The following is a 16129-nucleotide window of genomic DNA, read 5'->3' as shown; positions in this document are numbered from 1 at the left end:
GGCACAAGTCAGGCTAGTACTCTACACAGACCGGTGTGCCATAACCGATCAGAGCTGCAGTAGGCCTATATGCAAATAGACCATTGCCATATATGAATCTGTGCCATTCACTTTGATCTGGACTGTGTTTACAGCATGAGCGGTCGTCAGTAGATGTGCTTGTTTTGAGATCAAAGAGAAAGCTACATGTAGCAACATGTGCACATTTGTTCATCTGTTCATATCCTTTGCTAGTTAGTGAATTATTAGCCCAGTTATAGATCATTTGTAGTCAGCAATGGGGGAGTGATTGCTTCCTACAAGAGCACAAAACGTGTACATTTCTACCCATCTTAGAAAAGTGAGTCAGTTATAGGTTTTTTTGTGTCTTGAAGGGGCAGTGTTGCATTTTTGAGACAGGCTTGAATAAGCTAAGTAGCCAATAGGCAGAGGGTAATATAATTTGTCTGATTCTCTGTAATAATGTATGGGAATAATAATGCATTTTATTTTGTAAAGTGGTTTCTGGCATCAAACAACACAACAACATTTTCAGTCACCTCCGTGTCTGAAGGACAAGTAGATAAACAGGTTAATGTAAAGCCCTGCATGTTTTTTTCTAAAGTCTCATGGACTGTAGGTCTACATTGAACACCACACATTGGCTGCTACTGTAGGCTAAATGATAGAACAGCTATTTCCATGTTAAAATGCTATGGCATGCATTTTCTCCATTGTTTTTGATGGTAGGCCACACTGGTAGGCCTACATTATGATAAAATAGCCACAGTAGCCCACATGGCCACGTTTAAAACTGTAACTTAAAGCGGGTACAGCCTCAGTGTTCACATTAAACACGCGCCGGAAGTTGTACAGAATTTTCAAGTTTGCGCTCAGCAGACCTGAATTTTTTGGGAGGGAACATTGAAGACAATAATAATTGTACAAAGATTGCTTATGTAGTGTTGTATCTGTTGGTAAAAGGATGGATTGTTTATAGAATCTGTAAATGCTTATGTACTGCTTGTGAATGTGTTATAACATCCTTTTGTAAGTAGTCAATCAACTCACCTTGTGGTCCAGCTCCTCCTCAGTGTTCCTGCTCTCAGGTGGATCCATGTCTCCGTAGATCAGAGCTCCGTTCCGACCCGTCTTCACCTGCCTCTTATAGCTGTAGTAGAACTCCACACACTGAGCCACCGTCTTAGTGCTTACCTGAACCACCAGACACACACACATCAACAGACACTTCATATCTAGGTCTAGTACATGTTTTAACATACTGTACTGTGTTTTCCTGCTTATAGAGTCTCAAAACTCTATTTGAGTGGTCCACCATGTGGCTTTTAAATCTCTATTTTGTATTGTCAACTAATGTATCTGTAACGTCTGCTTCCAACTCACAGTCTCAAACACATAGATCCCCTGAACGCAGCTCACTCTCTAAATCCCAATCACCTGAATTCTGATCACCTGTTCACACACCTGTATGTCATTATCACACACTATTTAGTTCAGTTCTTTCACCCCATCACTGTGAGCTATTGTTTGTTTTGTGACACACGTCTTTCGGAGTGCTGGGTTTCCCGTGATTATTCCTCCTGTGTATGATAGTTTTTGCCTGCCTCACTAACGACGCCTTTTGCCTATTCCCTGCCTGTACTTTAGCCTATCGGATTTCCTGTTATCTACCTATTGCCTGATCTCCCAGACAATGTTACTAGCCTTTTCCCTGCCTGTACTGTTTCCCTTTTGGACCCCCTGTGTATGACCTTCTGCCTGCCCCTGGACCCAGCTACGTGCCTCCTCCTGTGGTCCTTTGCAATAAACACCTGCTGCGCCCTGCGCATGAAACCAGCTCTGTCTCCCCTCATGTTCATTACAGTATCATTGTGGAGTGACACTTTAATACATGTTTCTGACTCTGACTCAAACTTTATAGCAGAAGAGTTAACCTCAGATGAAGGGAAACAACATCAACTATATCTCAACTCGATCCACTCACTTGATTCAATTGCACTTAAGATTATTTTATTTTTTAAAGAAACCTTTCATCATATTACAGTAATCACGTAGTAATTCTGAATGGGAACAGATTTATCAAAACCCTCAGTTGACTTGTGTATTCTCATTGTCACTCTTGCAGCCCATACCATCACACCTCCTCCTCCATGCTTCACGGTGGGAACCACACAAGCAGAGATCATCCGTTCACATACTCTGCGTCTCACAAAGACACAATGGTTGGAACCAAAAATCTCAAATTTGGACTCATCAGACCAAAGGACAGATTTCCACTGGTTTAATGTCCATTGCTTGTGTTTCTTGGCCCAAGCAAGTCTCTTCTTCTTCTTGATGTCCTTTAGTAGTGGTTTCTTTGCAGCAATTCGACCATGAAGGCCTGATTCATGCAGTCTCCTCTGAACAGTTGATGTTGAGATGTGTCTGTTACTTGAACTCTGTTAAGCATTTATTTGGGCTGCAATTTCTGAGGCTGGTAACTCTAACGAATTTATCCTCTGCAGCAGATGTAACTCTGTTCTTGCCATAATATGGACTTGGTCTTTACCAAATAGGGCTATCTTCTGTATACCACCCCTACCTTGTCACAACACAACTGATTGGCTCAAACAAATTCAATTAACATTCAACAAGGCACACCTGTTAATTGAAATGCATTCCAGGTGACTACCTCATGAAGCTGGTTGAGAGAATGCCAAGAGTGTGCAAAGCTGTCATCAAGGCCAACGGTGGCAACTTTGAATAATCTCATATATCAAATATATTTTGATTTTTTAAACACTTTTTGGTTACTACATGATTCTATATCTGTATTTTTAATCGTTTTAAATGTCTTCACTATTATTCTACAATGTAGAAAATATAAAAAATAAAAACCCTGGAATGAGTAGGTGTGTCCAAACGTTTGACTGGTACTGTACATGGACTGGTACATACCAGTTTCTGGACCATGAAGAAGTCTTTTTTATAGGCAGCGATTCCTTTGTTAAAGCAACTTCTCTCTACTGAGGTCCAGCTGTCTGACCCTGAGAGAGAGAGAGAGAGAGAGAGAGAGAGAGAGAGAGAGAGAGAGAGAGAGAGAGAGAAAACGAGAGAGAAAGAAAGAGAGAGAAAACAGAAAAAAGAGTGGTGGGGAATTAGACGGACAGACATTGACTGGTGACTGTGACTGTCTGCTTCTGTATGCACAGGGTGGACACACACACACACACACACACGACTGGTTGGACAAACAATGGTTCTCTGTCCTCTGCTTGGGATTAACCAAACGCCACAAACCCAATACCCCCCTCCACCCCCTCCTCTCCCACTCTACCTCTCACTCCGCTCCCATCACCCCCAGCGACACTCTCAATCCTCCACAGTTTCCCTTCCACAGCCAATCCCCCCTCTCTCCACGGACCCACAGCCCTCCACCCACTCCATCCCCCACCAGCTAGCACCTCCCCTCCCTTCAGCTGCCATTGTTTAAGGCTGAGGGGGGCTCTGGAGCCCATCCCTGTTACTAGAGGGGAGGAGAAAAGGACTCATACAAGTATTCAGACAGCACAGGCATGCCTGCAGGAATGCACTTTGACATAATCCAGTGAAGTTTGATTATTCTAATTTTGTAAAAGTACCCACAGAGATTTCTGCACCGAGGCTTGTCTGCAGGAAGAGTAGACAACCCACAGAGAGTTCTGCACCGAGGCTTGTCTGCAGGAAGAGTAGACTACCCACAGAGTGACTTAGAAACAAAGTAAGAGAGTGCCAGAGGAGAGAGCAGCGCAGTAACCATAGACATAATACTGTACAGATATAAAGTGTTATATGTAGGGTTGTAGAATTTCTGTAACTTTTCAAAAAATTCCCAGGTTTTCCATAAATCCTAGTCAGAGGTTTAGGGATTTTCTGCTTTTCCCTCCTGATTCCTGGAATTTTACAACCAGGATTTCTGCAAAACCTGGGACTTTCAGAAAAGTGATCAGTATTTTGCAACCCTAGTTCTCTGTCTTGACCAACCGGAGTAGTGGTAGTATCCTAGACGGTGGTTCCTTGGGAAGATGGGGGTTTTCAATAGCAGGAGGACCAACGCTTCCTGAAAACCAAGAAGAACAAATCAACCATTTACAAATTCACTCTAAAAAGTAATACATGAAAAATGTCCTGTTTGTTTATTTTTTGCAACAGCTTATGAGTCTCTGAGCAATACTTCAAATCAAGGTTTACTTGGCTGGAGCGCACACAGGACACTGATCAGAGTTCTACTGGATATTGAGAGGCTGATCTGTCCCTAATAATGAGGGGGTGAACTGGGAGATATACTGTAAGAGAGCAACATGCCTCCTGCTGCTGCAGAGACAGAGAGAGCACTTCACACACTGACAGCCACCCTCTGTCTCCTTGACAACAACATGGCCAAATGCTGCAAGCTGGGGCCACTAGTATAGGCCGTCTTCCTCTATCTTTCTCTCTATCTCACCCCCTCTAGCTCACTGTCTCTCTATCTCTCTCATTGAACACATTGCTGTGTTTCTGCCCAAGGCCCCATACATGACCTTTACTCCAGTGTGTCAGCATGTGTGTGTCTATCAGTGTATGTGTGTGTGTAAGTGTTTTCTACATTGGGAAGATGGAGCACTGAGCATATCTGATAACAAAACAACCCCTAGATTCAAGGAGAACATGGCTACTAGCAGGAATAGTGAACTCACTAGCCACTGTGCTGCACCACATCTGTTACATGTTATATACACAGTAGTTCACTTTGCTGAGTGACAACACAAACAATTCCTCCACCCCTAATACCCTTACCATATCATACACCCTAATACCCTTACCATACACCCTAATACCCTTACCATATCATACACCCTAATACCCTTACCATACCATACACCCTAATACCCTTACCATACCATACACCCTAATACCCTTACCATATCATACACCCTAATACCCTTACCATATCATACACCCTAATACCCTTACCATACACCCTAATACCCTTACCATATCATACACCCTAATACCCTTACCATACCATACACCCTAATACCCTTACCATACCATACACCCTAATACCCTTACCATATCATACACACTAATACCCTTACCATACACCCTAATACCCTTACCATATCATACACCCTAATACCCTTACCATATCATACACCCTAATACCCTTACCATACCATACACCCTAATACCCTTACCATACCATACCATACACCCTAATACCCTTACCATATCATACACCCTAATACCCTTACCATATCATACACCCTAATACCCTTACCATATCATACACCCTAATACCCTTACCATACCATACACCCTAATACCCTTACCATATCATACACCCTAATACCCTTACCATATCATACACCCTAATACCCTTACCATATCATACACCCTAATACCCTTACCATACCATACCATACACCCTAATACCCTTACCATACCATACACCCTAATACCCTTACCATATCATACACCCTAATACCCTTACCATATCATACACCCTAATACCCTTACCATACACCCTAATACCCTTACCATATCATACACCCTAATACCCTTACCATATCATACACCCTAATACCCTTACCATACCATACACCCTAATACCCTTACCATACCATACACCCTAATACCCTTACCATATCATACACCCTAATACCCTTACCATACACCCTAATACCCTTACCATATCATACACCCTAATACCCTTACCATATCATACACCCTAATACCCTTACCATACCATACACCCTAATACCCTTACCATACCATACCATACACCCTAATACCCTTACCATATCATACACCCTAATACCCTTACCATACCATACACCCTAATACCCTTACCATACCATACACCCTAATACCCTTACCATATCATACACCCTAATACCCTTACCATATCATACACCCTAATACCCTTACCATACCATACACCCTAATACCCTTACCATATCATACACCCTAATACCCATACCATACCATACATCCTAATACCCTTACCAAATCATACACCCTAATACCCTTACCATACCATACACCCTAATACCCTTACCATATCATACACCCTAATACCCTTACCATACCATACACCCTAATACCCTTACCATATCATACACCCTAATACCCTTATCATACCATACACCCTAATACCCTTACCATACCATACCATACACCCTAATACCCTTACCATATCAAACACCCTAATACCCTTACCATATCATACACCCTAATACCCTTACCATATCATACACCCTAATACCCTTACCATACCATACACCCTAATACCCTTACCAAACCATACAGCCTAATACCCTTACCATACCATACACCCTAATACCCTTACTATACCATACACCCTAATATCCTTACTAAACCATAAATCCCTAATACATTACCATACCATACACCCAGTGGTAGAAAAAGTAAACAATTTTACTACTTGAGTAAAAGTAAAGATACCTTAATAGAAAATTACTCAAGTTAAAGTAAAAGTCACCCAGTAAAATTCTACTTGAGTAAAAGTCTAAAAGTATTTGGTTTAAAATATACTTAAGTATCAAAGGTAAAAGTTTAAATAATTTCAAATTCCTTATATTAAGCAAATCAGATGGCACCATTTTCTTGTTTTTGGAATTTACGGATAGCCAGGGGCACACTCCAACATTCAGACATTATTTACAAACTAAGCCTGTGTGTTTAGTGAGGCCACCAGATCAGAGGCAGTAGATGACCAGGGATGTTCTGTTGATACGTGCGTGAATTGGACCATTTTCCTATCCTGCTAAGCATTCAAAATGTAACGAGTACTTTTGGGTGTCAAGGTAAATGTATGGAGTAAAAAGATAAATAATTTCTTCAAGAATGTAGTGAATTAAAAGTAGTATAAAATCTAAATAGTAAAGTAAAGTACTGATACCCCCCCCAAAAAAAGTACTGATACCCCCAAAAGTAGTAATTTAAAGTATTTTTACTTAAGTACTTTACACCACTACATACACCCTAATAGCCTTACCATACCATCCCATACCATACACCCTAATACCCTTACCATCCCATACCATACACCCTAATACCCTTACCATACCATACCATACACCCTAATACCCTTACCATACCATACCATACACCCTAATACCCTTACCATACCATACCATACACCCTAATACCCTTACCATACCATACCATACACCCTAATACCCTTACCATACCATACACCCTGATACCCTTACCATACCATACCATACACCCTGATACCCTTACCATACATACCATACACCCTAATAGCCTTACCATAGCATACCATACACCCTAATACCCTTACAATAGCATACCATACACCATAATACCCTTACCATACCATACACCCTAATAGCATTACCATATCATACACCCTAATACCCTTACCATAGCATACACCCTAATACCCTTACCATATCATACACCCTAATACCCTTACCATATCATACACCCTAATACCCTTACCATACCATACACCCTAATACCCTTACCATATCATACACCCTAATACCCTTACCATATCATACACCCTAATACCCTTACCATATCATACACCCTAATACCCTTACCATACCATACACCCTAATACCCTTACCATATCATACACCCTAATACCCTTACCATATCATACACCCTAATACCCTTACCATATCATACACCCTAATACCCTTACCATAGCATACACCATTTGTGTTTGCTGGTGGTAGAGAGTGCTGCGCTAAATGGCTCAAATTAAAACATAAAAAATAGAATGCATTGTGTATGCATTCTGTGGTGGTATAGCAAGAAATGCTGGTATGGATATTGGAACACAGCCGGGGTCCAGTTAAATCCCACCCACCAAAGCCAAGATTGTACTCTGTTCAGTACACGCAAGATGGAAGAAAACCCTCACAAACAGAGGTACAATCTGTCAACACCTAAACACTCTTTTTCATTTTCATTTTCAAACCATTTTGCTACAGTGTGCCCTAATGAATGCGACCCAGCTCTCACCCCTCCCTGTCATCCCTCTTCAGTCATCATGACTCATCATGCATTGCTCACCATGATGTCACCCTTGCACTCGTACAGGCAGTGCAGAGCCAGCTCCTGATTGGTCCCTCCGCCGTGCAGAGCGCTTGAGCACGCCAGGTTCATGAGGTCATCCACTGAAGAGAGAGAGAGGGTGGGGGGAAGGGGGAGAGAGGGGGGGGAGGGAGAAAGAGAGATTGTGATTGAGATACTGTATGATCAGCAAATGTTTTCCACTGGGTTCTTCAAATCACTACTGAATGCTTGATTTACTGACTCATTTCTATTGGATAATACCAACCTGGTTAATGACAGTATTATGACAGTATTAATGGTGGGACAGTTAGCTGATACTTTTGTTAGTGTATTACCTCTCTCCTGGTCTCCAGGTTTAGCCTCCAGGTCGTGGAGAGGAGCCCAGACCAGCTCAGCCTTGGGATGGTCTTGTTGGGCCGCTGAACGCTGCCTCAGCTCTGGTACCTCTGCCTGGTACCTCACACCGATGTTTATACGCCTGAGATGACAGAATGTATAGTCAGTGGTCAGTTGGAGAGACGGGAGACACTTTCAGAAATGCGCATGGTATGCAGTCTCTCTGTCCTGCTATAGCATAGCCTCCATTATTACAATTCTAGATCATATTGTTGTGATTGACAGGGAAGGTTTCGTAACTTAGGTACATTTTCTATTTAAAGAAAATTCATGTGAATAAATGTTCTTATACAGACATGTGGTTAACTAGTGGAATGTTTACATATCTCGCATTACTCATCTCGTATGTATATACTGTATCCTTCACTATCTATTCTATACTATCATTGCATCTTAGCCGCTCTGTCACTGCTCATCCATGTATTTTATACTTACAGTGGGGAGAACAAGTATTTGATACACTGCCGATTTTGCAGGTTTTCCTACTTACAAAGCATGTAGAGGTCTGTAATTTTTATCATAGGTACACTTCAACTATGAGAGACGGAATCTAAAACAAAAATCCAGAAAATCACATTGTATGATTTTTAAGTAATTAATTTGCATTTTATTGCATGACATAAGTATTTGATACATCAGAAAAGCAGAACTTAATATTTGGTACAGAAACCTTTGTTTGCAATTACAGAGATCATACGTTTCCTGTAGTTCTTGACTAGGTTTGCACACACTGCAGCAGGGATTTTGGCACACTCCTCCATACAGATCTTCTCCAGATCCTTCAGGTTTCGGGGCTGTCGCTGGGCAATACGGACTTTCAGCTCCCTCCAAAGATTTTCTATTGGGTTCAGGTCTGGAGACTGGCTAGGCCACTCCAGGACCTTGAGATGCTTCTTACGGAGCCACTCCTTAGTTGCCATGGCTGTGTGCTTCGTGTCGTTGTCATGCTGGAAGACCCAGCCACGACCCATCTTCAATGCTCTTACTGAGGGAAGGAGGTTGTTGGCCAAGATCTCGCGATACATGGCCCCATCCATCCTCCCCTCAATACGGTGCAGTCGTCCTGTCCCCTTTGCAGAAAAGCATCCCCAAAGAATGATGTTTCCACCTCCATGCTTCACGGTTGGGATGGTGTTCTTGGGGTTGTACTCATACTTCTTCTTCCTCCAAACACGGCGAGTGGAGTTAGATCAAAAAGCTCTATTTTTGTCTCATCAGACCACATGACCTTCTCCCATTCCTCCTCTGGATCATCCAGATGGTCATTGGCAAACTTCAGACAGGCCTGGACATGCACTGGCTTAAGCAGGGGGACCTTGCGTGCGCTGCAGGATTTTAATCCATGACGGCGTAGTGTGTTACTAATGGTTTTCTTTGAGACTGTGGTCCCAGCTCTCTTCAGGTCATTGACCAGGTCCTGCCGTGTAGTTCTGGGCTGATCCCTCACCTTCCTCATGATCATTGATGCCCCACGAGGTGAAATCTTGCATGGAGCCCCAGACCGAGGGTGATTGACCGTCATCTTGAACTTCTTCCATTTTCTAATAATTGCGCCAACAGTTGTTTCCTTCTCACCAAGCTGCTTGCCTATTGTCCTGTAGCCCATCCCAGCCTTGTGCAGGTCTACAATTTTATCCCTGATGTCCTTACACAGCTCTCTGGTCTTGGCCATTGTGGAGAGGTTGGAATCTGTTTGATTGAGTGTGTGGACAGGTGTCTTTTATACAGGTAACGAGTTCAAACAGGTGCAGTTAATACAGGTAATGAGTGGAGAACAGGAGGGCTTCTTAAAGAAAAACTAACAGGTCTGTGAGAGCCGGAATTCTTACTGGTTGGTAGGTGATCAAATACTTATGTCATGCAATAAAATGCAAATTAATTATTTAAAAATCATACAATGTGATTTTCTGGATTTTTGTTTTAGATTCCGTCTCTCACAGTTTAAGTGTACCTATGATAAAAATTACAGACCTCTACATGCTTTGTAAGTAGGAAAACCTGCAAAATCGCCAGTGTATCAAATACTTGTTCTCCCCACTGTATATATTCTCATCCCATTCCTTTACTAGATTGTGTGTATTAGGTTTTGTTGTGGAATTGTGAGATATTACCTGTTAGATATTGCTGCACTGTCAGATCTAGAAGCATAAACATTTCGCTACACTCACAATAACATCTGCTAACCATGTGTATGTGACCAATAACATTTGATTTGAATTGATTTGGTCGGCTGGTTTACAGAAATAAGCCACAGCTAATAATTTAATAAACTGTCTGCTGCACTGAAGCAACCGGACGGTGATAAAGCGGTAAGTCAATCAGGTTACCCCCAGGATACCCCTCCAATGATAGCTAATGGCAGCTTCGAAAACAGTCTGGAACGCAGACACTATTCGGCCTTCTCCCTCCCTGTGTACTAATTGCACCCGGCTGCAGCCTGCTAGCTCAGTTCAGGTCCCCTCCCAGAATGAGCTAGCTGGAGTGTGTTCAGCAGGGCACAACGTTGTAGAACGTTCAGATAAAAAATATATTAGGCCTCTGTGGTAAAACAAACAAGCATCTGGGGATGTAGAATAAAGAATCACTTCAGCTCTATTCATTTGATTTCTATCAGCAACGTTCACAAAGTTTGCCTCCTAAACTGACCCTGCAGTAATCTGATCTGGCTCACGACTACATGTACTTTTCCAATAAGAAACAATTGTGTTTGTTTCCCCGTTGCAAAACGTTTTGCTACATTGTACACTAATCAAAAGGCCCCTGATGTAAGCTGATCTTGCTTAGGGGGTTGAGGGGGGGGGTGTTTAAGGAGGAAGCAGAGGAGGCTGGCTGCTCTAGACTCAGCTGAAAGACCTGATTTATCACCACTGGAGATAACCCCTGCCTGGCCTGCCCGGCCGCCCTGATTACTAGCCAGCTGCTACCAGTCAGAGAGAGGAAGAAAGGGAAGACAATCCACAATGCACCCTGTTTTTCTCTCACCAAGCAATCACCACTCCCCCACCTCCCACACACACACACACACACACACTCCTCTGTCTTTGTGAATAAAATCAGGACCGTGATACAGGCTAACTGGGTCAGATCCAAAGCACCCAATCTATCCTTTCATAACTAACACAAAAACAGTCCTCCTCTACTGCAGCACATATCAATAGACTCAGCACCATCACTGAGAAAGACACAGTGTACCATTTGACTAGTTGTTTGGCCTTGGATGAATATCTTCTCTGACTCTAACTTTGATTTAAGAGTACTTTGATTCAAGAGTACTTTGATTTAAAAGTACTTTGATTTAAGAGTACTTTGATTTTAAAGTACTTTGATTTCAGACTATTTTGATTTAAAAATACTTTAGCCTCTCAGGCTCGAATCTTAAACTTGAGATCCATACACGTAACTGATAATGCGATGAAAGGAGTATGGAGGGTGGTGTGTTGTGTGTGTGTGTGTGTGTGTGTGTGTGTGTGTGTGTGTGTGTGTGTGTGTGTGTGTGTGTGTGTGTGTGTGTGTGTGTGTGTGTGTGTGTGTGTGTGTGTGTGTACTCACGGTTCTATGCTGACTGGAGTGGCCTCACCGATCGCCGAGAGCAGTGGTGGGGTTATGTCAACGCTGTCTGAAAAACACAACAACAACAAATTGTCTGTTAAATGTACTATTCTTATCTCTTTTAACCTTCTTACAACAGAACATATTTAGTATAGCAGATTTTGAGGAAGTGAGCTTACTTCATGCGTATTACTCAAGAAACGTTTATATGAGGGAATAAAGTTATGGTCCAACTCACACAGCTACAGTTCATTCTGATGACAGCTTGTTTAAATCCTAATGGCCGGTTTCACGTTCCCAGATTAAGTTTACCCCTGGACTAAAAAGAATGCTCAATAGAGAACCTTAGCTTTATCTGGATCTGGGGAAACCAGTGCTAAGGCATCTGCAAACTCCAGTAGCACTCAGGTAAGCTATGTTTGAACTACAACCCCCAGAAGCACCCAGCTAGGTAGAGTATGTTTGGACTACAACCCCAGTAGGACACAGGTTGAGCAGGTTTGGACTAAAACCCCCAAAAGAAACAGTTTAAGTAGGTTTGGACGACAACCCCCAGAAGCACAGGGGGTTGAGTAGGTTTGGACTACAACCCCAGTAGGCCCCAGATAGTGGTACTCACTGGATCGCAGCAGGCTGCGAGTGGCTGATTTGGGCGTGATGGGTGGAGGCAGACCCTGGTTGGAGGCAGACCCTGGCTGGAGGCAGACCCTGGGTGGAGGCAGACCCTGGCTGGATGCAGCAGAGGAGAGGAAGGTAGAAAAGTAGAGACCTGATCCCTCTCTCACCGGGCTGAGGATGGGCGGGGGGGTGTAGGGTGGCATGGTCAGGGGGTTGTCTATAAGCCGGACAGGGGAGCGGAGGTGGCTCTGGTAGGGAGTGATGCAGGAGTAGACAGGAGGGGCGATGAAGGTGCCAGGCTTGGGAGGGGGGATGAAGAGGGGTTCGGGCCGGGGACGGCGTTTGGGCTTCTTGCCGTCGTTGTCGTTCCCTCCCTCGATTCCGCTGTTCTAAAGAAGGAGGTAGAACATCAGTATAAACACAGAAATACATGACTACTACTGTCCACCCTGTCCTCCTGTCCACCCTGTCCCCATGTCCACCATGTACCCATGTCCTCCTGTCCACCCTGTCCCTATGTCCACCCTGTCCTCATGTCCACCCTGTCCTCCTGTCCACCCTGTCCCCATGTCCACCATGTACCCATGTCCACCCTGTCCTCCTGTCCACCCTGTCCTCATGTCCACCCTGTCCCCATGTCCACCCTGTCCTCCTGTCCACCCTGTCCACCCTGTCCCCATGTCCACCATGTACCCATGTCCACCCTGTCCTCCTGTCCACCCTGTCCCCATGTCCACCATGTACCCATGTCCACCCTGTCCTCCTGTCCACCCTGTCCCCATGTCCACCCTGTCCCCATGTCCACCCTGTCCTCCTGTCCACCCTGTCCCCATGTCCACCATGTACCCCTGTCCACCCTGTCCTCCTGTCCACCCTGTCCCCATGTCCACCATGTACCCATGTCCACCCTGTCCTCCTGTCCACCCTGTCCCCATGTCCACCATGTACCCCTGTCCACCCTGTCCTCCTGTCCACCATGTACCCCTGTCCACCCTGTCCTCCTGTCCACCCTGTCCCCATGTCCACCATGTACCCATGTCCACCCTGTCCTCCTGTCCACCCTGTCCCCATGTCCACCATGTACCCATGTCCACCCTGTCCTCCTGTCCACCCTGTCCCCATGTCCACCATGTACCCCTGTCCACCCTGTCCTCCTGTCCACCATGTACCCCTGTCCACCCTGTCCTCCTGTCCACCATGTACCCCTGTCCACCCTGTCCCCATGTCCACCCTGTCCACTATGTCCTCCTGTCCACCATGTACCCCTGTCCCCATGTCCTCCTGTCCACCCTGTCCCCATGTCCACCCTGTCCTCCTGTCCACCATGTACCCCTGTCCACCCTGTCCCCATGTCCACCCTGTCCTCCTGTCCACCCTGTCCCCATGTCCACCCTGTCCTCCTGTCCACCATGTACCTCTGTCCACCCTGTCCCCATGTCCACCCTGTCCACTATGTCTCCCTGTCCACCCTGTTCCCCTGTCCACCATGTCCACTATGTCTCCCTGTCCACCCTGTTCCCCTGTCCACCATGTCCCCATGTCCACCCTGTCCACTATGTCTCCCTGTCCACCCTGTTCCCCTGTCCACCATGTCCACCCTGTCCACTATGTCTCCCTGTCCACCCTGTTCCCCTGTCCACACCCCTATACACCAGTTAGTATGAAGCAATGTTTACAGCCTGCAGTCTAAGTGAGTTGTTCATCTGGTCAGACACTAGAGAGGATACATTCTACATCAGGGGTCTCCAGCAGGTCGATCGCAGCCCACCGATGAGTGGCTCGCCAAACAATTCTCAAAGTACATGCAATTTTCACGTGTTCTACCGCAAACTGTCATAAAGAGATCTCACAAGTAACAGACACTGCAAGCTCCCAGCTACTATCTAATCAAAGCAACACTGACATTTTCCCACCCCTGGTTAGCCACTATTGGCTTAAAAAGACAAACCAAACACAATATCTACCAATTAATTTCCAGCAGTATTGCCCGTCTGTCTGTCTGTGTGGTGGGCTCGTTTGTCTATCACTGTGTGTAGCCAGTTGATGTGATAACCGACTTGTGGGTTGACAGAAAAACTTTCCCCAAAACCTGCTCAATTAAATGTTAACTGTATAGTAGGCTTACCTGGCAGAAGTATACTATGAGAAAGTATATCATTTGTATATATTATTTATTATTTGCAAACTTTGCCACGAAATGAGCAGCAGCAGTACAGAACCATCGCTAGACCAGCACATAAAAACGGCACTTTCCTCACTAAAGGGGAATTAAAGGAGAAATGTGGAATATTTGTTAATTTTCTATTTTGTACATTATCCCCCTACACATAACATGTCCAGTACACCCCCACCCTGGTTATTGTACAGTACAGTACAGTAGTAGGCTATACCTCCATCTATAGTATGGATAACCCCTGCTAATCTCCTTGACCTGATCTGTGGCAGCAGGGAGGGAGGGGGAGGGGCAGGGGCAGGGTTGGAATGAGGGCAGGGGGGAGAGAGAGACATGGGGGGAAACAGGGGAGAGTGGGCTGCTGGATGGGGGGGGGGGTCTAGAGCATGGTGGCAGGATATGTAGGATTGTAATAGATTATATGGAAACAGAGGTGTGAACCAAGCCCCTACTTATGGTACTAGAGGAGACGTTACTAAATTGTGTGTGGGGAGGGCACTAGCACCTACCTGTCCTGAGCTCTCTGACAGAGAGTTCCTGAGAGATCGCCTGCGGGTGACAATGACGGAGGGTTTGCCGTCCATACTGGTCACGTCCTGGAGGGTGAAGGGTCTCTGTGGCCAGCCTGTCCCCGGGGTAGAGTGCTCCCCGTCTGGGGAGGACGAGGACGAGGAGGGGTCTGGCCTCCGTACAGGGACTGACACAGGGATGACCAGGGGCATCATGCTCTCATCACGGGGCCGCTTGGCACTGTGGCCCCCTGAATCCTTGTCCATGGTCCCTCGCCCTGGCGCTGGTCTCTGGGGGCTCCAGGGCCTGTGGTGCTGTGCCTGACGACGAGACAGACAGATACACATCATCAAATACCTGACTGGAGAGGCTACCTGAACAGGCTTCCTTTACAGATCAAATGAGCAAACAAACAACTTACGACTTCATGTGTTGTCGTACTGAAGTGAACCTACAACAGAATTATACTACCAGGAAGGAAAAACTAGCAGAATGCTGTGAATTTACTTTCAATTCCCTAAACAAACATCATACAATTAAGTGAAGATGTTGGAGTATTTCATCAGCTGAAGCCCATAGGAGTGAGTGTGGCAGACACCTATAGGAGTGAGTGAGTGTGGCAGACACCTATAGGAGTGAGTGAATGTGGCAGACACCTATATGAGTGAGTGAGTGTAGCAGACACCTATAGGAATGAGTGAGTGTGGCAGACACCTATAGGAGTGAGTGAGTGTGGCAGACACCTATATGAGTGAGTGAGTGTATCAGACACCTATAGGAGTGAGTGAGTGCGGCAGACACCTGTAGGAG

At 45.0% G+C, this 16129-nt stretch overlaps 1 protein-coding gene across 1 annotated transcript in view; it reads right to left on the bottom strand.

Annotated features, from left to right (window-relative positions):
- The window catches only part of LOC139563833 (mitotic deacetylase-associated SANT domain protein-like), a 40179-nt gene that overhangs the window by 9988 nt on the left and 14062 nt on the right, over positions 1–16129 (bottom strand). The window contains 8 exon segments of the mRNA XM_071382762.1: positions 1051–1194; positions 2938–3026; positions 4003–4078; positions 8071–8174; positions 8409–8551; positions 12019–12085; positions 12638–13025; positions 15319–15639. Coding sequence (XP_071238863.1) covers positions 1051–1194; positions 2938–3026; positions 4003–4078; positions 8071–8174; positions 8409–8551; positions 12019–12085; positions 12638–13025; positions 15319–15639 — 1332 coding nt within the window.

The sequence above is a fragment of the Salvelinus alpinus genome, chromosome 34, assembly GCF_045679555.1.
Source record: "Salvelinus alpinus chromosome 34, SLU_Salpinus.1, whole genome shotgun sequence".
Lineage (NCBI taxonomy): Eukaryota > Metazoa > Chordata > Actinopteri > Salmoniformes > Salmonidae > Salvelinus > Salvelinus alpinus.
The sequence above is the reverse complement of the archived record's forward strand: the minus strand, read 5'-3'. Positions and strand labels throughout refer to the sequence as shown.